Genomic DNA, 24,073 nt, shown 5'->3' on the forward strand with positions numbered 1-24,073 from the left:
GAAGTTGATATCACAGGGCAGGACTTTTTAACTTAGGATCTCTTTGAATAGAACAAGTCTGAATCATGTGCTCCAGGCTCTGACTGTAGGATTAGGCTGGAGGAGTGAAGAAAAGGGTCACTAAAAAGTCCCCCAGAACTTTAACCACTTAGGAGCTAGCTGGGTGTAGACCCTGAAGTGGACACTGAAGACGGCCAGAATGCCAGCTAGAGGAGACAACTCTGACACACATGCAAATTCCTCAACAGATGTGGAGACCCCAGAGATCAGTAAATCTTTACAGCTAATGGGGGGAGAGTATAGTATTTGCTAATAAACATATGTTTCAATGGATAAAGGTAATTAGACTAAAGACTTACGATGGAGGGAGGAAAGACATGAAAGATTGTGCCTCTTGGGTCCCTTAATCAAGGCAAGGGAAAATGAGTAATAGCTACTGAAGAGGATAATGTTAATGGAAGCAGGGATTTCCACCAGGTAAACCTGAGTAAGAAAATAATCTGTAGCACCAAGGAGTTTTCTAGATGCAACACACATACCAGGTCTGAAATCATGTCCCCACTGACTGCAGCAGTGAACTTCATCCACAGCGATTCGGGTAAGTCTCTTGGCTTCGTAGGCTTTCTCCAGTCTGGACATAAACATTTTGCTTTTTGCAATCTTCTCTGGAGTCACATAAATTAGCTTTAACTTGGAGTTTTTATTTACCATTTCAGCATGAACCCATTTCACATGCTCCTATTGAAAGGAAAAGCAGACACAATGACAGTGAAACTAAGCTAGCAGACAGTAATAGTAAGTAGTAAACAAAGATTTTTGTTACTCAAGGGCAAATCCTTGGGCTGTCATTAGAATCAAAACAATGTCCCAGGACTAAATTTCACAGCAGCTGTGCAAATAGCATTTTAGTTACTTACGCCCAAACTGTTGATAGAAAAGTAATCTCATTTGACAATAAAAGAGAACAAGAATGAACATGAACACAGTCCACTAAGCATTTATTCAGTGAAGACCTAGTTCTAAATTGTTCAGAATAATGCCAAAATGTAAGCTAAAAGCATTAGGTACGGTTATAAAGGTGGGTTTCATTAATTTTAATGTTGTTTGTAATCATATATCTGTGAGCAAAATTTATTCTTGATTAGCAGCTTTAATGCTATCAAATCTCATAATCTCTTCAGGTTTTATAAAGTATCTTGTTCACTGAATTAAGTTTTTATAATATTAAAATACACATATTTATACATATAATAAAAATAAAACTTAGGAGGTAACAGTTTTAGGTTCTCAATGTTCTGTTGTTACTTTATTTAATATTTTGCACATTAGATGTTCTGTTTCCTTAGAATCAGGACCAAAACAAGTGTAAAGGAACAAAGATGACTGTGGTAAAGTCACCACTGCTTTCATCTTCCCAAGAAAGAAGCTTGTTAACTCAATATATGCCTAATTTTGTTAAGAAATAGACAAAGTATATTAAACCTCTCAAGTGTTCCTAAATGTCTCAGAAATCTTGAGGGAGCAGACGTAAGGTGATTTCCTCAGAAATGGCAGGTATGAAAACACACTAGAACTGCTGGCACAAATGGAGGAGCAAGGTTAAAGAAAAATAATAATGCTTTCCTATCCTATAACAATTAGTGAAACCAACCAGAAAATGGGACTTGACGTATCCTTTCTCTTTTTATTTCTCCAACTTTCCAAACAGCAGTGATAGGCATGAACTTGCAATTACCTCTAATTTCTAATACTTTCCATTATTACTACTCTGTCACTTTAAATGACACACAGTATCATGTGTGTTCTGTATAGATTCATTCAGTTCAATAACAGTTTAAATAAAATATATGTTAATTAAAGTATAATGACAGAGTTTAAATGGACTGAATGCACCAATCAAAAGACACAGAGTTGCAGAATGGATTAAAAAACAAGACCCATCTATATGCTTCCTACAAGAGACTCATTTCAAACCCAAAGACATACACAGACTAAAAGTGAAGGGATGGAGAAAGATATTTCACGGAAATAACAGGGAGAAAAGAGGAGTAGCAGTACTTGTATCAGACTAAATAGATTTCAAAACAAAGTAACAAAAGACAAAGAGGGACATTACAAAATAGATTTCAAAACAAAGAAAGTAACAAGAGACAAGTCCAACAAGAGGATTATAAAATATCTACGCACCCAATATAGAAGTATCTATGAAACAAATACTAACAGAATTAAAGGGGGAAACAGAATGTAATACATTCATTTTAAGAGACTTTAACACACCACTCACACCAAAAGACAATCAACCAGATGGAAAATAAGTAAGAAGACAGAGGCACTGAACAACACATTAGAACAGATGGATCTAACAGACATCTACAGAACACTCCACCGAAAACCAGAAGGATACACATTCTTCTTAAGTGTACATGAACATTTTCCAGAATGGATCACATACTAGGCCATAAAAAGTGCCTCAATAAACTAAAAAAGATTGAAATTGTACCCACCAGCTTCTCAGACCACAAAGATATGAAACTAAAAATAAATTATACAAAGAAATCAAAAAAGCCCACAAACACATGGAGGATTAACAACATGCTCCTAAATAATCAATGGATCAATGACCAAATTAAGACAGATATCAAGCAATATATGGAGAAAAATGAAAACAACTCAATGGCCCAAATCCTGTGGGATGCAGCAAAGGTAGTCCTAACAGGAAAGTATATAGCAATACAGGCTTACCTGAAGAAACAGGAACAATCCCAAATGAACAGTCTAAACCCACAATCAATTAAACTAGAAAAAAAAGAACAAATGAGGCCCAAAGTCACTAGAAGGAGGGACATAATAATGATCAGAGCAGATATAAATAAAATTGAGAATAAAACAACAAAAAGAATCAATGAAACCAGGAGCTGGTTCTTTTGAGAAAATAAACAAAATAGATAACCCCATAGCCAACATTATCAAGAAAAAAAAGAGAGTGAACACACATAAAAAGAACCAGAAATGAGAAAGTAAAAATCACAACGGACACCACAGAAATAAACATAATTATTACAGAATTCTATGAAAAATTATATGCTAACAAATTGGATAACCTAGAAGAAAAGAACAACTTTCTAGAAAAATACAACCTACCAAGGCTGACCCAGGAAGAAACAGAAAATCTGAACAAACCAATTACCAGCAATTAAATCAAATTGCTAATCAAAAAACTATCTAAGAACAAAATGCCTGACCCAGATGGCTTCATGGCTGAATTTTATCAAACAATTAAAGAAGAGCTAATACCCATCCTCCTTAAAGGATTTCAAAAAGTAGAAAAGGAGGAAATACTTCCAAACTCATTCTAAGAGACCAGCATCACTCTAATACCAAAACCAGGCAAAGACACCACAAAAAAAGAAATTTACAGACCAATATCCCCGAAGAACATAGATGCAAAAATACTCAACAAAATATTAGCAAACTCATTTCAAAAATACATCAAAAAATTCATCCATCATGATTTATTCCAGGGATGCAAGGATGGCACAGTATTCGAAAATCAATCAACATCATATACCACATCAACAAAAAGGACAACAATCATATGATCATCTCAATAGATGCTAAAAAAACATTTGACAAAATTCAACATCCATTCTTGATAAATACTCAACAAAATAGGGTTAGAGAGCAAGTACCTCAACATAATAAAGGCCATATATGACAAACCTATAGCCAACATTATATTTAACAGCAAAAAGTGGAAAGCTTTACCTCTAAGATCAGGAACAAGACAAGGATGCCCAGTTCCCCCCCCTTTTATTCAACATAGTACTGGAGGTCCTAGCCACAGCAATCAGACAACACAAAAAAGAAAAGGCATCCAAATTGGAAAGGAAGAAGTTAAACTGTCACTGTTTGTAGATGACATGATATTAAACATAGAAAACCCTAAAGACTCCACCAGAAAACTACTACAACTAATAACTGAATTCAACAAAGTTGCAGGATACAAAATTAATACACAGATATCTGTTGCATTCCTATATACTAATGATGAACTACCAGAAAGAGAAATCAGGAAAACAACTCCATTTACAATTGCATCAAGAAGAATGAAATACCTAGGAATAAACCTAACCAAGGAGATGAAAGACCTATACCCTGAAAGCTACAGGACACTCATGAGAGAAATTAAAGAAGACACCAATAAATGGAAATAAAGGGGTCATGCTCCTGGATAGGAGGAATTAATATTGTCAAAATGGCCATCCTGCCTAAAGCAATCTATAGATTCAATGCAATCCCTATTTAAATACTAACAGCATTCTTCAGTGAACTAGAACAAATAGTTCTAAAATTCATATGGAACCACAGAAGATCCAGAATGGTCAACACAATCCTGAGAAGGAAGAACAAAGCTGGGGGGATTATGCTCCCTAACTTTAAGCTCTATAGAAAGCCACAGTAATCAAAACAATTTGGTACTGCCACAAGAACAGACCTATAGATCAATGGAACAGAATAGAGAGCACAGATATAAGCCCACACACATATATATGGTCAATTAACATTTGATAAAGGAGCCATGAATATACAATGGAGAAAAAGACAGCCTCTTCAACAACTGGTATTGGCAAAACTGGACAGCTACATGTAACAGAATGAAACTGGATTACTGTCTAACTCCATACACAAAGGTAAACTCGAAATGGAATCAAGACCTGAATGTAAGTCATGAAACCATAAAACTCACAGAAGAAAACATAGGCAAAAATCTCTTGAATATAAACATGGGCAGCTTTTTCCTGAACATATCTCCTTGGGCAAGGGAAACAAAATAAAAAATGAACAAATGGGACTACATCAAACTAAAAAGCTTCTGTATAGCAAAGGACACCATCAGAAGAACAAAAAGCCATCCTACCATATGGGAGAATATATTCATAAACAACTTAACAAGTAAGGGGTTAACATCCAAAATATATAAAGAACTAACATGCCTCAACAATCAAAAATCAAATAACCTGATTAAAAAATGGGCAGAGGATCTGAACAGATACTTCTTAAAAACAGAAACTTGAATGGCCAACAGGCACATGAAAAGATGCTCCATATCGCTGATCATCAGGGAAATGCAAATTGAAACCACAATGAAATATCACCTCATATCTGTTAGGATGGCCAACATCCAAAAGACAAAGAACAAGAAATGCTGGCGAGGATGCAGAGAAAGGGGAACCTTCCTACACTGTTGGTGAGAATGTAAATTGGTTCAACCATTGTGGAAAGCAGTTCAAAAAACTAAAAATAAAAATACCATGACCCAGTAATTCCACTCCTAGGAATTTACCCAAAGAAAACATCCCTGATTCAAAGGACACATGTACCCCTATGCACAATAGCCTAGATATGGAAGCAACTTAAGTGTCCATCAATAGATGTGGTATACATACACAATGGAGTATTATTCAGCCATAAGAAGAAAAGAAATCCTACCATTTGCAACAATATGGATGGAGATAGAGGGTATTATGCTCAGTGGAATAAAAAGACAAGTACCAAATGATTTCCCTCATTTGTGGAGTATAACAACAAAGCAAAACTGGACAAACAAAACAGCAGCAGACTCACAGACTCCAAGAAGGGACTAGCAGTTACCAAAGGGAAGGGGTTGGGGAGGGTAGGTGAGGAGGGAGGGAAAAGGGTATTAAGGGGCACCATAATTAGCACACACAATATAGGTACGTCATGGGGAAGGCAGCGCAGCATGGAGAAGACATGTAATGACTCCATAGCATCTCCACAGCATGGACAGTGACTGCAATGGGGGGAGAGGACTTGATAATATGGGTGAATGTTGAAACCACAATGTTGTTCATGTGAAACATGATGATTGTATATTAATGATATTTTAATAAAAAATAGTTTAAAAATAAACAAATAAGGGGTACAGGGCAGTTTTTTATTATTATTCTCTCTACTTTCATATACTTTTGAAAATCTCAATTATATTCTTTTTGAAAAAGAATAACTTGGAAATGCTTTACTCAACAGATGAAGGTAAGAAAGTCCATTCCTAAACAGAAGAAATTCCACAGGGATAGGGTATCTTGTTAATAATTCACTTTTTCTTAATTATATTGCATAATTAGAAATTCTTGCTTACTATTTTATAACAGATAATATAAAACAGGTCAGCAAATGTCTACTGTAAAGTGACTTAAAATACTAGGTTTTGTGGTCCATATATGTATGGTTTGTACCACAGCAGCTCAACTCCACCATCATAGTGTGAAAATAGTCAGACAACATGTAAGTTAGCAAAGAGGGTTGTGTTCTAACTAAATTTTATTTACAGACACTGAAATTGGATTTCATATAATTCTCACACTTCAGAATGTATTATTCTTTTGATTTTTTTTAACCATTTAAAAATAAAAAAGCTATTCTTAGCTTAAAAACCCTATAAAGATAGGCAGTGGGCTACCACTGGCCCATCAGCAGTAGTTGTGACTCCTGATATAAACAGTTATCAGTTTATAATTTTATAAGCAAGTCAATTGTAGCTAAGGCTCTTACTTCAGTAGAGTTTAAATTAAAAAACAATAATAGTAAAGCCATAGAAGCATACCTTAGAACTAGAAGCATTTAACATGGTAGCTGAAATTCCTAATTGCTTTAAAACCATTAACTGGTCTTCCATAAGAGAGATCAGTGGGCAAATCACGAGGGTAAAACCTAGAAGAGAAAATATCTACTTTAAATTTTACACTACCTCCAGAGTGAGTTTTGACCATTTCACTTTCTTTACCATAACTTGTGGGCACCAGGCAGCATTTCAGACTACTTTTCAATGCAGCCTTTGTAATATACTACCTATTTCTTACCCTCATTAATAAAGGAGACAAATAAATTCAAATAAATAATCACAAGCCAATAAGCAAATATAATTAAACAGAAATCTCTTCCTTTATTCAGTCTTATAAAAATATAAATATCATTAAAATTTTTAATTTACTATCATTTTTAACAACCAGTACTGGTAATCTCACTAAAATACAAATCAAGTCAAATACTATCCAGTTACATCAGGAATAACTTATTTCAAAGCTTCCCAAGAAAACATAGCAACCTGTAGAACTGAGAATGATAGTTGCATGCATATTCTTCCTCGTACTATACCAGATTAATGTGTTCTGAGTAGAAATCAGTGAACAGTTCAATGACTGAATGACGTACTGGTCACATATCTCTTTCTCTTACAACTGAAACTTTTCACAGCTATGAGAGCTGTTCCACACTGTTAAAATCATACGACCTTATGTTTCTGTAAGTTCTTCCTTAAAATAACCTGAAGCAAAGAGCAGACCGGTTTTAAAAATATACTCAGATTAAGACCTTATCAGGAATTTAGCTCTCAATTAGTTCTCTCCTGTATTTTCACACTGTCCTCATTACTGGCTCCTTCTCATGACATTTAACCATGGTCAAGTCTCTCCTCTTTGAAAACACTCTGGACACGTAATTAAGAGCCCTCTCTTTTTTTCCTTTAGTAGCAATTCTTTCCAGAGTATCCCATTCATTTGTTCCACTTCCTCACCTCCTACTCATTTTCTAAACCATTGGTATTTGGTTTCCACCCAACCATTTCACTGACGTTCTAGCCAAAATCATAGATGGGTACCTTGTCACTACATCCAGTGGAATTTTCCAGTCCTTATGTTATTCGACCTTTTGCCAACAGTCATCACTATTGACCCCTCCCTCCTTGAAACAATCCCTTCTGTATTTTCTAAGAACACCATAATCTCCTGATTATCCTCCTAAACTCTGCCACTCCTCCTCAGCCTTCTCTGCAAGGCCCTCTTTCTCTGCTTATCCCTAAGCTCTTGGTGTTCTGGATTCTGCTTCTAGGCCCTGTCCTACTGAATCTAAGTCCTACTAACTCTACTGCCTAAATATTTCTGAATTCCTCCATCTGTTGAAATCATCATCCTAAACCACAAATCTGACCAATCTTTTAACTGTGTAAAACTCTTCAATGGTCTCCCACTAATCTAAGGAAAAGTTTTAAAAATATCTTCCGAGAGACTCCCTGCATGTCTTGTCCCTCACTGCCTGCCACACTGAAATTCTTCCAGGTTACTGAGCACACCACACCATGCATGTTCCCTCTTACTTTTGGGTTCTCACAAGTACTGTTGCCTGCATGAATACCTTTCCTCTCTCCTCTGTCCCTTTTTTGCCTACTTATCCTTTAGCTCTTAGCTCAAATGCCACTTCCTCAGGACAGCCTTCCCTGACAGTCCCTGGACTGTATCTTTGCAGCGACTTACTTCCCTACCAAAATCTTTACCACTTTTAAAACTCCTACTTGCAATTCTTGCCATTACCCGTATTCTCTAGACCAAGGGTCAATAAATGAAGGGCTAGCTGCTTGTTCTTGTAAATAAAGTTTCAGTGGAACACAGCCACATCTATTCGTTTACATACTGTCCATGGCTGCTGTCACGCCACAATATCAGAGTTCAGTAGTTGCTACAGAGACATTATGGGCCATAAGGCTTAGAATATTTACTGCCTGGCTCATTAAGGAAAAGCTTTCTGATCCCTGCTCTATACCCTTTGTAGTCCCCAAACTGAGCATCAGTATCAACTGGGAGCCTGTTAGAAATGTAAGATCATGAGTGTAGAATCTGCATGTTAATCAGATCGCCAAGGAATTCTTATGCACATTAAGATTTGAGAAAGCAATGCTTTACACTATGAGCTCTGTGAAAACTAGGACCATCCCATTTTGCTCACTACTGCATCTCCAGTGCCTAACGCCACAGAAGACATTCAAATAAGACGGGGGACTAGAATCCAAGTCTACTGATTCCTTTCTAGTGCTTTTTTTCCTACATGTTTTTTAATTGTTTTAGGAATCAGATGCAAGAATTACTCTCAGAGTCTTTAACATTCCTCTTTAAGTGAACCCTTTAAATGCCTATTAACAGAGAGATAAATAAAACAAAAAAAATGCACCTAATATTTTACATATGTATAGTTAGTAATTGCTTTTTTAAAGACTTAAGAATATTGGGAGAAATGACATTTCTTCAACTTAAACTTGATCTTTAATCCATACCATCTGAGCATAATGCCGGTAACTGATAGCACAAGCTCTTTCCACCTCCTGTAGGCATGACGAGAAACACCTCCTTTCCAGACATTGTTACATTAATAGTTTCAAGCTGAAGCAATCTGAACTTTTGCAGTTTAAAGACATTTTGCAGAACATCTTTAACTTTACCAGACCATGGAAAATCTAGAAAGAAAAAAAAAAAAAAAGCTAAATATATTACAACTATTTAGGATTATAAATGAGACACAAACATTAATGGCTCCTTTTGTAATAGCGAATAACAGATAAATATATGTAAGACTTTTAATACTATGAACAATTTTACATTTATAATAATCTTGAGATTAGTTTAACTCACCGATCCAAAAAAAAATTTCAGTATTACATCAGAATGGTACAAGAATAGATACACAGATCAGTGAAACAGAATAGAGAGCCCAGAAATAACCTCATGCTTATGTGGTCAATTAATCTAGGACAAAGGAGGCAAGAATATACAATGGGAAAAAGTCTCTTCAAATGATGTTTGAACAACTACATACAAAAGAATGAAACTGGATCAGTTTCTTACACCACACACAAAAATAAACCCCAGATGGATTAAAGACCTGAATGTAAGACCTAAAACCATAAAACTTGTAGAAGAAAACACAGGCAGTAAACTCCGGAACATCAGCATTAGTAATTTTTTTTCCAAATACGTCTCCCCAGGCAAGGGAAACAAAAGCAAAAATAAAAAGATAGGACTACATCAAACTAAAGAGCTTCTGCACAGCAAAGGAAACAATCAGAAAAATTAAACAGCAAACTTCTATATGGGAGAATATATTTGTAAATGATAAATCCAATAGGAGGCTGACATCCAAAATAAATAAAGAGCTCATAAAACTCAACACCCAAAAAAAAAAAAAAAAGAGAATCCAATTAAAAAATGGACTGAGGACCTGAATAGACATTTTCCCAAAGACATACAGATAGCCAACAGGCACATGGCACATGTAAGATGCTCAACAGCATCAATCATCAGGGAGATGTAAATCAAACCACAATGAGATATCACCTCACACCAGTCAGAATGGCATGTTATCAACAAGACAAGAAATAACAAATGTTGGCTAGGACATGTAGAAAAGGGGACCCTTGTGCAGTACTGGTAGGACTGTAAACTGGTGCAGCCACTGTGGAAAGCAGCAGGGAGGTTTCTCAAAAAATAAAAATAGAAATACCATACAATCCAGCAACTCCACTTCTGGGAATTTACCCAAAGAAAACAAAATCACTCATTTGAAAAGATATATGCACTCCTATATTTATTATATTTATTTACAATAACCAAAATATGGAAGTTACCTAAATGTCCATCAATAGATGAACTGATAAAGAATATGTATGGGGTGTGTTTCTGTGTGTGTGTGTATGTGTGTGTGTATACACACATACATACATACATACAATGGAATACTGGCCACAAAAGAGAAAGAAATCTAGCCTTTGTGACAACATGGATGGACCCAGAGGGTATCATGTTAAGTGAAATAAGACAGAGAAAGACAACTACCATATGATATCACTTATATGTGGAATCTAAAAATCAAATGAATAAGCAAAGAAACAAAACAGAAGTAGATTCACAGACACAAAGAACAGACTGGTGGGCACCAGAGGGGACAGGGTTGGGGGGATGGGTGAAATAGGTGAAGGGAAAAAAAATTAATGAGAATGTTTGGTACCTTGATCTGGGTGATGGTTACATGAGTGTAAACACACGTCAAAATTCATCCAGCCATACATTAAGATGTGTGCATTTTATTGCATGCATGTCAATTTTTTAAAATGCAACAAAAACTCTAATGAAGAGTTCTGGAGATGGATGGCAGTGATGATAGCACATTATGAATATTTAATACCACTTAACTGTATTCTTAAAAATGGTGGTAAATTTTATGTTACGTGTATTTTATCAAAATGAAAACAAAATTGGGAAAAAAATACAACATCAGAATGAAAACATTTGCCAGTTGAGAACTAACCCATACAGAAAAGGAAGGTATGTAGCCAGATAGTAGAAAAACAGTCTTAATACTGATCAGGACATTCACAGTACCATAAAAAACTCAAATATCATGAACAAAGTTAATAATCATCGGGAATTTTAATGTAAGTATCTATTTAGAAGTGAATCACTGGAAATTAAAGCCCATAAAACATTTCAGTTCCTTCATCAGTTATAGTGTCCCATTAATTTAATGATAAACATGATGCTTGGCAAGATCTGGAATCAAGAAAGATGTGTTCACTCGGGCAGGAAATAAACTAGACTTGAGCAAAAAATTTGAATTTTTTTCTTAATTGTGTAACTGTTTCTAGCGAAAACTTTGAAAATTCAGTTAAAATAAGTATGTTATTTTTCCAAGAATGATTAATGTCACTAGAACCATATTTGGAAAAAACAATAAAATTTGAGTAATAAAAGTCTAATTCAAAAAGAACAGGTAAAGAACGGCCTGCCTACACGTTTCCCGTGTCACTTAAGGGGTGGCCAGTTTCACCTCTCAGCCTACTGGAAGCCCTGACCCAGGCCCACTGTTTTAACTCCAGTTTAAAGAAATAGGAAGAAACAAAACAGTCAAAGAAAAAAAAAAAAAAGAAAAAGTAAACCTTCTTTATTCCAAGAAGCAGGTGAAGAATCACATTCACTGCTCTCCCCCGCATCAGAATCCTCTAAACACTGATTTATTCTTTTTGTTAGGAGGGTTTTCTTCTGAATAAGCTCTTGCTGCCTTTCCAGAAGTTCTTGAATTTGAAGATCTACTGCCTGGAGCTCACTGGTTACAGAATCCAGTTCCTCAGTTAGAGCTATGAGGGAGAAAAAAAGACACAATGAAGAGAAGCGTTCATGACAACTTTAGGGTTCCCTATTGGTTTCTGCATATTCTTCACCATTAAAATTCACAAACTTAGGAAGTATCACAGAGAAGTTATGAGCATTTTGTCTGGAGTCACACGGACCTCAGTTAAACCTTGGGTCCACCTTTTCCCTGAGGAGTGACCTCTGGCTAACGTACTTAACTGAGACTCAGTTTCCATCTGTGACAAGGGGCTAATACCCAGCTTTCATAGTATTGCTGTCAACAAGTGAGATAAAATGTTGAAAGCTCTTAACACAGTACCGGGTACACAGGTAAGCGTTTAATAAATTTTCTTATGCTGTAGGGCAGTGGGTCAACAATCTCTTAAATCCCTCCAGTGACCTAACTTTGAAGCAAAAGGAAGCTATTTAGAAGGAATCCCCTAACTACAAAGCTATTATTTCATGAAATGTTTATATTTTTGTATGTGGATTCATATGGTGGCATGATAACTAGCCAGTGATTACAAACAACGTGATGTAACAGTAAAAAGAGAAATCAAGTGTGCTATTGAAATTGTCACTACAACTCATCATAACTTGTGAAGAAGCATTAACATATGATTCTAATCAAATCAATTATTGGAGTCAAAGTGAGATTCTTTTTTAATACCACATCAATGGAAAGCCAGAATAATTTTTAAGGTGTCCTTGGTACTTTCTAAAATAGACATTTTAACATTTAATATTTAATATCTGCATTAATCAGCATCCAGCTTTAATGCCTTTGCATGAGGTGAGATCTTCTGGTTATGATTTACAACGGGATGTTATGGTGGCTTTATGGTGCACCAACTGCCAGATCCCCTTCCCTGCATGACTCTGGGTTGACCACGGGTGAACTCTGTGTGAGACCTGGAGGGTGGACATGAACCAGCAGCCAGGTGTACATGTGGGCGGCTGGTGTGGGATCACTCACATCATCATGACTATGGGCTCATACTGTTGGCAGGAGGCAAAGCCAGTTCCTCCAGCTCCTGCCAAATCTCTCTGGAGCAGCAGCTTGGTCCACAGCTCCTTCGGCTTCTCTGCATCCTTGGCCAGGGTCATGCCACCTGCACCAGCTCTTCTGCGGGGCACCAGCATCCTAGAGGTCAGAGCCTCAGAGGCAATGGCATGCTGATGCGAGTCCCAGTGGAGGACGGGTCCACCTCGTCCTCATGGTTTTCAGCTCATTTTTGTCCTCCCACGCTGCACATCCATCCTCCCATCTCCACTGCTGGCATTTCCGACTTCAAGAGCAGCAGCAAGGCTCAGCCAGGTGCCAAGCTCACGTAGGGACCAATCCCTGTAATAAACCCCTGTATCACTCATTACAGTTCAGCTTCTGATTGAACCCTAACCAACACCAAATATTGTTCCAGAGGAAGAGAAACTTGAAGGTGGGTTCTCTGAATTGCTCCAGGGCCACCCAGAATTGGATCTCTGATAAGACTTAAAGGCATTAATGATCCTTGTCTGCAGTGGTAAAATGGATAATACTACTTCATGGCATGCAGGAGACAAAATTACTTAAATTATAATCTACAGACATCAGCAATTAAGTATCTAGAGATTGCACGGCTCTGAGTAATCAAGTGTTGGTTGTTATAGAATATTTGTGCAGGGATAAAGGGGTTGACTGGTCGCTAAGTATGCTGGTGAACAAGAGGAGAGAAATGCAGGACTTGCATAAGGGGACCTCAAAATTTCTACAACTGCCCTGAAAGAAACCCTTATCTCCTGCAGCTACAGAGCCAAGATTATTAAATATCAACAATCCTTAAGTTCTGCAGTTGGCTGAAATACAATGCCAATTGAATTCCCAACCTCACAGGGACTCTCAAGTTAAAGCTGAAACACTGAATAGGAAGGAGTAAGACTCTGCAATTGGGACAGAAACATCAGGGCAGATTCCAATGAAGCAGGGACCTGGACTCACTAAATTCTGCCAAGTCTCTCTTGCCCTTCCTCCCTTTCCTCAAAGAGCCTCCTCCTTTCCTGCGGTCCTCACTAACCCCTACGGGTCGGCTCCCACCACCTCTCAGGCCTTCAAGACCCAGGAAACCGAAGAGGATGAGGTACAAAAGTGTGACCCGTGAGAACACACGAAACACACCAAAAGCCCTGGTTCTGGTAAACGTAAGTGTGACTTGAATTGTCACAACAGAAGTACAGTCCGTCAACCATTTCCCAGGAAATGAGCCAATTTATAGACCCAGAGGCCCTTGAATAAAGAGGAGGTTGGGGCCCTTTGAGGAAGGACTCTACTATATAGCTAAAAATTCGTGTACTAATTCTTTCCACTAGTTTTCTCCAGAGAAATTTGTCAGGGTAACTGTGTATTGGGGAATGGAAAATAGCTTCTTCTAAATGTGTGGACATTAACTCTGATAATTTCTGAAGGACTAAAATACGATGGTGGCCCATCATAGTAGGGACTCGATTAGGCAAGTCAGGTCATCAGAGAAGTTTTGCTCGGGTCCATCACACTGGGCTCAGGAGGTCCTGACTCTGTGGCTATTTCCCCAGTTCCAGGATGAATAATTAGAAAAGATATAGGCTTACTCGGAGAGATTGCAGGTTTGGCCCCAGGCCACGGCAATAAAGAGAATACTGAAATAAAGTGAGTCAGATCAATTTTTGGGTTTCCCAGTGAATACAGAAGTTATGTTTATATTATACTACAGTCCAGTAAGTATGTAATAGCATCACATCTAAAACAGCAATGTACATATCTTAATTTAAAAGATACTTTGTTTGCTAAAAACTGCCAAACACCATCTGAGCTTTCAGTGAGTCCTAATCTTGGTGCTGGTGGAGGGTCTTGCTGCAATGTTGGTGGCTGCTGACAATCAGGGTAGTGGTTACTGAAGTTTAGGTTGGCTGCGGCAATTTCTTAAAATAAGTTAACAATGAAGCCTGCAACAGATTGACTCTTTCTTCCACATGATTTCTTTCTAGCATGCGAGGCTGTTTGATACCATTTTACCCCAACTAGAACTTCTTTCAAAATTGGAGTCAGTCCTGTAAAACCCAGCCACTGCTTTATTGACCAAATTTATGTAATATTCTAAATTCTTTGTTGTCTTTTCAATAATCTTCACATCTCCACCAGGATAGATTCCATCTCAAGAGATCACTTTATTTGCTTGTCCATAGGAAGCAGCTCCTCTTCTGTTAAAGTTTATCATGAGATGCGGCGATTCAGTCCCGTCTCCAGGCTCACTTCTACCTCTAGACCTCTTGCGGTTTCCACCACATCTCCAGTCACTTCCTCCACTGAAGTCTTGAGCCCACCAGAGGCTTTCAATCCCACATGAAGGTTGGAACCAACTTCTTCCAAACTCCTGTTAATGTTGATATTTCGACCTTTTTCCTTGAATCAAGCATGTTCTTAATGGCTTCTAGAATAGTGAATCCTTTCCAAAAGGTGTTGAGTTTACTTTGAGTAACTGAACTGAGTCCATCATAGGAATCACTACGGCATATTTAGCCTTACAAAATGAATCTCTTTAGTAAGACTTGAAAGTCAAAATTACTTGAGCTGCAGAACAGATGTTGTAAAAGCAAGCATAAACAACATGAACCTCATTGTGCATCTCCATCAGAGCTCTGGTGACCAGGTGCATTGTCAAAAAGCAGTCAAATTTTGGATGGAATCTTTTTTCTAAGCAGTAGGTCTCAAGTGGGCCTAAAATATTCAGTAAGCCATGTTGAAAACCAATGTGCTGTCACCTAGGCTTTGTTGTTCCATTTATGGAGCACAGAGAGAGCAGACTTAACGTAATTTTTAAGAGCCCTAGGATTTGTGGAATGGTAAATGAGCACTGCCTTCAACTTAAAGGCACCTGGGGCATTACGCCTAACAAGAGAGTTGCCTGTCCTTTGAAGCTTTGAAGCCAAGCATTGACTTCTCCTCTCAAGCTGTGAAAATCGGGATGGCATCTTCTTCCAATAGTAGGCTGCTTTTATCTTCAATGAAAATTGAATTCACCATCTTACAACAAGCATAGTTCATGATGTCCCAAAAGAGTTACAATATTGACATCAAAGATCACTGATCGCCATGACAAATGTAATAGTGAATGTTTGAAATATTGCAAGAAGTACCAAAATGTGACACAGAGACATGCAGTGAGCAAATGCTGTTGGAACAACAGTGCCAACTGACTTGCTTGATGCAGGGCTGCCACAAAACTTCAATTTGTAAAAAACTTGGTATCTGTGAAGCACAAATAAAGCGGAGCACAATAAAATAAGGTATGCCTGTATATAAGGCAACTGGCTGAATCCACACAGTGATCCCGTGGCATCTAAGTAAGGACTATTATGGTAGGAAGACAGGTGGAAGCCAGTTAGTGCCATTTCTCCCATGGTGAGGATTCAGGGAATAGGAATCCACAGTTCCTTTTACTCTTACCTCCTAGAGATGAACTAGCAAAATGTTTGCTTCCCATCCCTAAAAACTTTGGACTTGGCTATTCTAGAGGTGTTACTTAGTAAGGAAGAAATGTTACCACTGGGAGAAAAAGCAGGACTCCCATTTCACTGGAAGCTGCCTCCTGACCACTTTGGCTTCCACATGCCAGTAAATCAACAGGCAAAGAAGTGGGTAACTGTACTGGCTGGGTGAGTGGTCCTGACTATTAAAGGGAAACTGGACTGCTGGGACACTGCGAGGTGCGAAGAAGTACGTCTGGAATGCAGGGGACCCTCGAGGGTGCCTTTTGGTATTCCCACATCCTGTGATTTCAGTTAATGGAAAACTACAAAAACAAAGAGGAGCAAACTGCTAAGGCAAGTCCCTACCAGGCAAGGGCCCACGGGCCAGATGAGGCGCTTGCTGAAAGCAAAGGGATTGGAATGGGAAGTTGAAGAAGGTATAACCACATGACCTGTGAGAAACAAGAACCTGTGACCACATGACCAGGGAGAAACAAGAACTGTACTAGCTAAAGGCACTTCTTGCTTATTTTGATACTGGTATATAAACCAAGTTTGAGTTTATTTGATGCTGATAGTGGGTTATTTACTTATTTTGGTCCCTTCTCCTAGTCTCCTAACATCTAAAATAAAATGTGTTAAATAGTAGCTGACCTCATATCTCAGGATTTAAGTTAGAGAACTGTCAAGGAAGATGTGATTCCACAAAAGAATAATCATCATCCAAAGATGAATAAAGAGATCGTGTGCCCTCTTTTAGGAAGAGGATTATATTTAGTTGTACCTTTAAGAAAAGTTCAGTGTAAGGTCAGGGCTGGTGACCTCACTGGCATGGGGCAGGAGCTGGGCCAGCAACTCCAGCTGCTGCTAGATATCCTGGGGGCAACTGTAGGGCCTGCAACTCCTGCAGATCCTGTTGGTTCCTCTCCTTTTGCTTCTCTGAACCCTCATCCAGGATGTGTACAACTCCACATAGAAGTACACCAGCCTTTGGTCTCCTGCATCGTCCAAACTGGGGGCTTTGATGCAATGCAAGACCAAGGCAGGTTCTGCTATGAAACAGAGTTCAGCTTCACAGGCTGCAGTTTGCTTTTGCATTCCCCACTGCATATGCACTTTCTCTTCCCAACTGCTGGCTCTGCTCACTTCAGGCCCCGAGTCACACAGGCAATACAGATACAGGCAAGTGGGTAAGAAGGAGCTTACACACCTCCTGTAATCACTATTGGGATATAAGGTAAATTCCTACAGTAAATCCTTTCTATCACTCATAATGCCTCTGCTTCTCTGATCAAGCTGTACTTGATAGCGATGTTAAAATAAACCTGTGCTACAAAGTCACTACCACTGTATCTTAGACAACATCCTGATTGAATAATAATATCAGAAAGTATGGGTAGCTGTAATAAACCAGGTATTTTAATGTTCTGTTCAAAATTTTACCATCTCTAATGCTGGCATGTACAACACAAGATATTTACTATAGGAGATGAGACTGAAAGTCAAGGGAATGATCTCAACAATCCATAGTGAAGCGGGACAAGTGCCAGGACTTTAATGCAGTGCCTCTATTCAAGAGCACACTTAATAGAGTGGGGACCACTTCCCAGTGTCCCTAAGCTTACTGACACAGGAGGTACCAATCTTCAGAAAGAGCACATTTTCTTGCAACATCCCAAACTAAAGCTAACAATGGGAGGAAAGTGATTGCCACCGTGGAAGCTATCAAACAGGGGGCAAGAAACTGCCTGTAGGCAATTTCAAAAGGGTTTTTCCAAGACTGTTCAACAAGGGGATGGAAGAGAAGAGGTGGGTTATTTGAAAGTGATACAATACTGTGAAGGCAATTATTCAAAGCAAGCATCTCTTAAATAAAATTTATCTATTTCATTACTCAGTTATTTTGAAATCACAACCCACTGATAAAGCTTGAAGTTTTATTAAGTAGAACAACATATGCAATCCAAAAATGACACACTGAACTGAGCCAAGGTTCAGAGACAGATCTTAAACTCTAATTTTAATCTCTAGGTAAAAAATGCTTGGGTTAGCATTTATTATAACCTGCATTGCTATCAGTTACTATTAAGCCTCAGACTGTGAGAATGAGTCATGAGACAAAGCCAAAATCTATGTCAGTATTTCTTAACATTTATATTTAAATAAATTGTAAAGTTATATGTGTGTAAGGGGAGGTTGGGAGGGCAGGGGAGGATTCCACATTTAAGAAAACCATTTCTTTAAAGTATGAAAAGAACCTTATCTTTGTTATCCCTCTGTTATAGCTAGTATGTAGCAAAGACCGTATTAACTGTACCCTACGAAAGACTGAAAAATAACCATAAGTTCCTCACCCCTGACATCCACCTCCTATCTAACAGCAAGACCATTAATAAACACAGTACAATCTGGTCAAATTTATAGAAACCAAAAATGGATGGAAATACATCAAAATGCCAAGAGTAGCTACCAGGGACAGATAGAATGGATGTTTTTATTTTTTACTTTAAAAACACTTCAAATAATTCCAACTATGGGAAGTTATCTTAAGGAAATAAGAGAGAAGCACACAATGCTTTAGATCTGAAGACATTCGATGCAGCATTTTTTAGGTTTTAAAAATGGACAGCCTGAAAGTTCAACACTAAAAGATTAAGTGACATTATTTATGTAATGTCATTTCAAGACAAAATACACTGTACATATTTAAATAGAATAACAATATGTCTATAGTCTGCATTTACATTATGTCATGTTACAAAACAGTATGTACGGAAGATTAAAAATTCTGTTGAAAAATAATGCATTTAAACGTTACAGTATTAATCTGAGTAGTGGGATTAGATATTCTTTAAACTTTCTACTTTATCCATTCTTAGGTTCCTAGAATTTTATCAAAAAGTGTATTATTCCTTGAAACCCTTATGCACTGCTGCTGGGAATATAAAATGGTGCAGCCTCTGTGGAAAACAGGTAGATCCTCAAAAATTAAACATAGAAATACTATGTGATACCAGCAATTCCACTTCTAGGCATATACCCAAAAGGACTGAAAGTAGGGACTCAGATATTTGTACATCGTACATTCATAGCAGCACTATGCACAATAGCCAAAAGGTGAAATGACCCAAATGTTATTGGCAGACAAATGGAGAAACCAAAGGTGGTGTATACATACAGTGGAATAATACCCAGGTTTAAAAAGATACATGTTACAGAATGGACAAACCTCAGAGACACTGGGCTAAGTAAAATAAACCAGACAGGAAAGGAGGTATATTGTATGATTTCACTCACACAAAGTAACTAGAATAGTCAAATTCATAGAGCTAGAAAGCAAAATAGTGTGAACAGCAACTGGGAAAATAGGGGTGAGGGGAGTTAACTGTTTATGGGTACAGAGTTTCAATTTGGAATGATGAAAAAATTCTGAAGATGGATATTGGTGACAGCTGCACAGTAATAAGAATTGTTGGTGCTGAAGTGTACATTTTAAAACAGCTGAAGTGGTAAGGTTTGTTATATATATTTTACCACAATAAAAAAAATATCAAAAAAAATCTCTATAATCAGAATTTTTTTAAACCAATATTTTAACTTTGCTTTTATTTACTTATTTATTTTTATGAAGACTCTTTTAGACCATTTTAGACCACTAAAGGTTCACAGTAAAATTGAGAGGAAGGTACAGAGAAAATTCAATTTCTTTTTTCAAAGAACATGCAATTAGAAATATAACAGAATGAACTGCAAAATGTAATCATTTCCACTAACCTGAAATGGATGCCATTCTGAAATTGAAGTGGAAATCCAAATTTCTTTCTAAAAGAAAAGAAAAATCGTATCAATAATTTTTTAAACAGTACTACTGAAAATGCTCAATCTATAACCTGCCACTGCCAAGCGCAAAAAATGTTAGAAAGATTGAAATCAGAGGCTATCTCCATCCATACAAAAGAATATAGTAACCATTTTCCCCCATTATTTTAAATACCTCTTTTGCTTATACCATTAAAAAACTGCTCATAAACTCCTTACTGAAATATGATTTAATAGCAAAGGATAATTCAACATAAAATATGTTCAGAAATGAATGAGTTATAGCAGGCCTTCCAGACAGAAGTATTAAGCTAGATATTGTTAAAATAAAACAAACAAACAGAGACCAGCACTGAAAATTTCCTGAGCAGACAAAACCAGTTCAGTCATACAAAGCTTAATTTATCTTACATTGTAAGACAACTTGACCTGGGTCATTGCTTGTTTATGCCACTGGAAATCATAACATAACTTTAACCATTTCCCAAGGTTGATATGAGGTAACCAACAACTAATTCCCTATCACTTAAGAAATGTTAATATTATAACCAATTACTGTGAATAACAGTCATTGCCTTCTCACTATATAAGCTGTTTTGTAACAATATACCCCAGAGCCTCGTTCCATGTTTTGGTTTGAATTCTCCTGGCTTGCAAATTTTCCTTTTGGTGTGTGCACAATAAACTTTTATTAATTATTACTTCAGTGATTCACTAGCTGCTATTTCTGAACTTTTGACATTTAATGGTGGCAGAAGTGGGATCCAAAGAGGGAACACCACACACACCCAACAACTTGATGCCTGTGAGCAACCAGGTGCTGCTACACTCAGGGCCCACTGAGCTATTTTCTCACCAACCCTGGTGTTTGGGAGTAAATGTTTCCTGGAGCTGAGCTCTGCTTCTTTTGCATTTTAAGCTGGCTTTATTTTACATAACTGTGTTTTGAACTGGTAAGTCCCTATTCTGTTGAAAAGGGGAGAAACATGAAACAAAACACAAATATGACATCATATACATAAAATGTGAGGAGACAAATATTTTTAAAAGTAGCGCTTTTAGAATGTGTTCAAACTTAAGTAACCATCAACCTAATATAGACTGTGTATATGTAGGAGGATATATATGAACCTCAAGATACCACAAGTGAAAAAGCTGTAACAGATACACAAAAAGTAAGAGATGGGAATGCATGACACTACAGAAAAATCATCAAATCCCAAAGGAAGAGAGCAAGAAAAAAAGAAATAGGGAACTACAAAACAACTAGAAAACAATTAACAACATGACAATAAGTATATACCTATTAATAGTTACTTTAAATGTAAACGGACTACATGCTTAATCAAAGAAACAAAGGGTGAAGAATGGATTAAAAAAGAAGACCAATCTGTATGCTGCCAAGAAGACATTCACTTCAGACCTAAAGAAACACACACTGAACATGAGGGAATGGAAAAAGATAGTCCATGCAAATAGAAGTGCAAATAGAGCTGGAGTAGAAATACTTAAATTAGACAAAATAGAATTCAAAACAAAGAATTTAACAAGAGACAGCTGAGTGACTCAACTACGGAAACAGTGAATACGTGTTTTTTCAGCCGGACTACAATACAAAGACAAAATTATGTTTCAGTAATACATTTATGGATGTCAGACTCTAGTACTCTTGTTTTTGAAGTTTCGTTTTCTACCTGTAAACTGGACTGGCTCCTGAATTCTTCTAATTTCCTTCAATATTTGGCCAGAATTCTCCAAACTAGCATTTGCAATTTTCTCCCAATCTTGGAATCACTATAAAGTAAAACGCCCTTTTCCCCAAGCCATGCAAGCTAAAGCTGGGCAACCTGATACAAACTGCAGAGAAACCATCACAACAGCTCATGTGTGGACAATCTTCATGCCTGAGGTTATGTGGCTGCTCAGAAAGATCATCAATGACATTCAAACATGGAAACCGGGGAGATCTGTCAGGTCGCTGCTGCCTGCCCTCGCTCCATCTGAAAATGCTTAGAACCTGACATCTAGAAATTTTCTCAACTGGTTGTTCTCCAAACACAGAAACTTAATTTATAATTTGCTTTTAACTGTTAACCTTTTTTTTTTCATTTCTATAGAAATGACTGTCATTAAATTACCTGATTGCTTACATCATATAGAGGCCTAATTAGGTGGAAGCTCACCCAACAATACTGCCTCCGGAAATAAAACATCCTCAAGGTTCATCCGCCCTAAGTAAGCAGGAGACTATATGATTGATAATGCATCACACTGCACCTATTAAGAGCTTTTAAAAATCACAACAAATTGAGTTATTTAACTGGTTAAACCTTGGCTCCTGGGAAGCTCTGCTCCTGGGAATTTTTCAGTCCTTGCCTATTATTCCCTTACAGTCATCATATTAACTTCTCTAATCACTGTACACTAGAGGGTTTTAAGTGCCTGCCGACAGTCACTCACATGCCAAATAATAGTCATGAAGATCAGACAGCTGGATGAAATCAACAATAACCCAGAAATGATGAAGACGGTGACCTCATGGCCCTCCAGCTGAGTGACTCAACAACGGAAACAGTGAATATGTGTTTTTTCAGCCTGACTACATTAATAATGGTAACGGAGACTAAAACTAGACCGGTTGGTCATACTCTCGGCCTGCTGAAAGAGGACCAAAAGGAAGAACTGTTAGAATTCAAAACAGAGACTAGCCTTGAAAATTCCCTGAGCAGACGAAACCGGTTTAGTGGTACAAAGTTTAATTCAGCCTATTTTACACGACTAACTTTACCTGGTTCATTTCTCTGGAGAACATAAGCAAAACTTAAACTGCTTCCCAAGGTTGAAATGAAGCAACTACTAATCAATTCCCTTTCACTAATATTATAACCTATCACTGTCAAGAATAAACCGTCCCTGCCTTCTCACTATGAGCGCTGCAAGAACAATATACCCCGTGTCTCATTTCATGTTCTGATTCGAGTTCTCCTGGCTCAAGAACTATCTTTTTGGTGTGTGCACAATCAGCATTCACTAATTACTACTTCGGTGATCCATTGGCTTCCCTTCTGCTATTTCTGGACTCCTGACAGCACTCATAAGAAATATGATGCTGGAGGAAATGACACTAAGGGGCCCAAGCTAAATGAGACACACATCCCCTCACTTCCCATCACTTGAGTTTAGAAGCAAGAGCAATTTAATAATACCCTCCCTTTCGTTCATTTCTCCCCAGTGGTGTTTCCCAATAAATGGTGGTGGCCAATAAACAGGGTTTGATGACCAAGCTTCATGCATGGAAAATGCTGCAGATAAAGGGGCCCGAGGCAGATGAAGGTGCCTCTAAAGGCCCGAGTCCATCAGAGTTGGGACGATTAACGCCCCTGTCCCCGCGCCAAGATACTGACGAAAGGAAGTGATCGGTGACAGGCCAGCCTCTCAGGCAGGAAAAGGAAGGATTAACTCTTTCAAACTGGTAACAGTAGTTACCCCAGAACCTCCCCCCAAGGAGTTAAGGGACACCCATCCGCGTCTCCCCAGTCTCCTACCCCAGAGCGCACAGACTCAGGACCGCTACGCACAGGATCGGCCGCTCCCGAGTGAAAACTTCCCGCCACCGGGATTTCCCTTCTCCCCAGCTGGGGACACACACCCTTCCGGGTCGGCCCATTCAACCAATTGCAAGTAACGCCCTTCTCTAATTGGTAGAGGGGTGTGGTCCCCGTGCGCGTCACCGAACAATACTACTGGTGATTGGTTTATATTGGCGGCATGTTTAGCCAATGAGAAGCGTTCTTAATCTG

General features: G+C 37.9%; 1 protein-coding gene across 3 annotated transcripts in view; it reads right to left on the minus strand.

The window, feature by feature from the left end:
- The window catches only part of RECQL (RecQ like helicase), a 35,290-nt gene extending 11,341 nt beyond the window's left edge, over nt 1-23,949 (minus strand). Inside the window, exons 1-6 of one of the 3 annotated variants that reach the window (XM_036889262.2) lie at nt 23,852-23,949; nt 20,229-20,276; nt 11,780-11,977; nt 9,125-9,304; nt 6,626-6,732; nt 540-738 (exon numbers count right to left, since the gene is read on the minus strand). In XM_036889262.2, coding sequence (XP_036745157.2) covers nt 540-738; nt 6,626-6,732; nt 9,125-9,304; nt 11,780-11,977; nt 20,229-20,244 — 700 coding nt within the window. In that variant the 5' untranslated portion in view covers nt 20,245-20,276; nt 23,852-23,949. Of the gene's footprint in view, nt 1-539; nt 739-6,625; nt 6,733-7,126; nt 7,320-9,124; nt 9,305-11,779; nt 11,978-20,228; nt 20,277-23,818 lie in introns of those variants that run through there. The other 2 variants (XM_036889261.2, XM_057491927.1) reach the window with 2 other exon arrangements.
- Between the last annotated feature and the right edge of the window lie 124 nt (nt 23,950-24,073).

This window comes from Manis pentadactyla, chromosome 14, assembly GCF_030020395.1.
Source record: "Manis pentadactyla isolate mManPen7 chromosome 14, mManPen7.hap1, whole genome shotgun sequence".
Lineage (NCBI taxonomy): Eukaryota > Metazoa > Chordata > Mammalia > Pholidota > Manidae > Manis > Manis pentadactyla.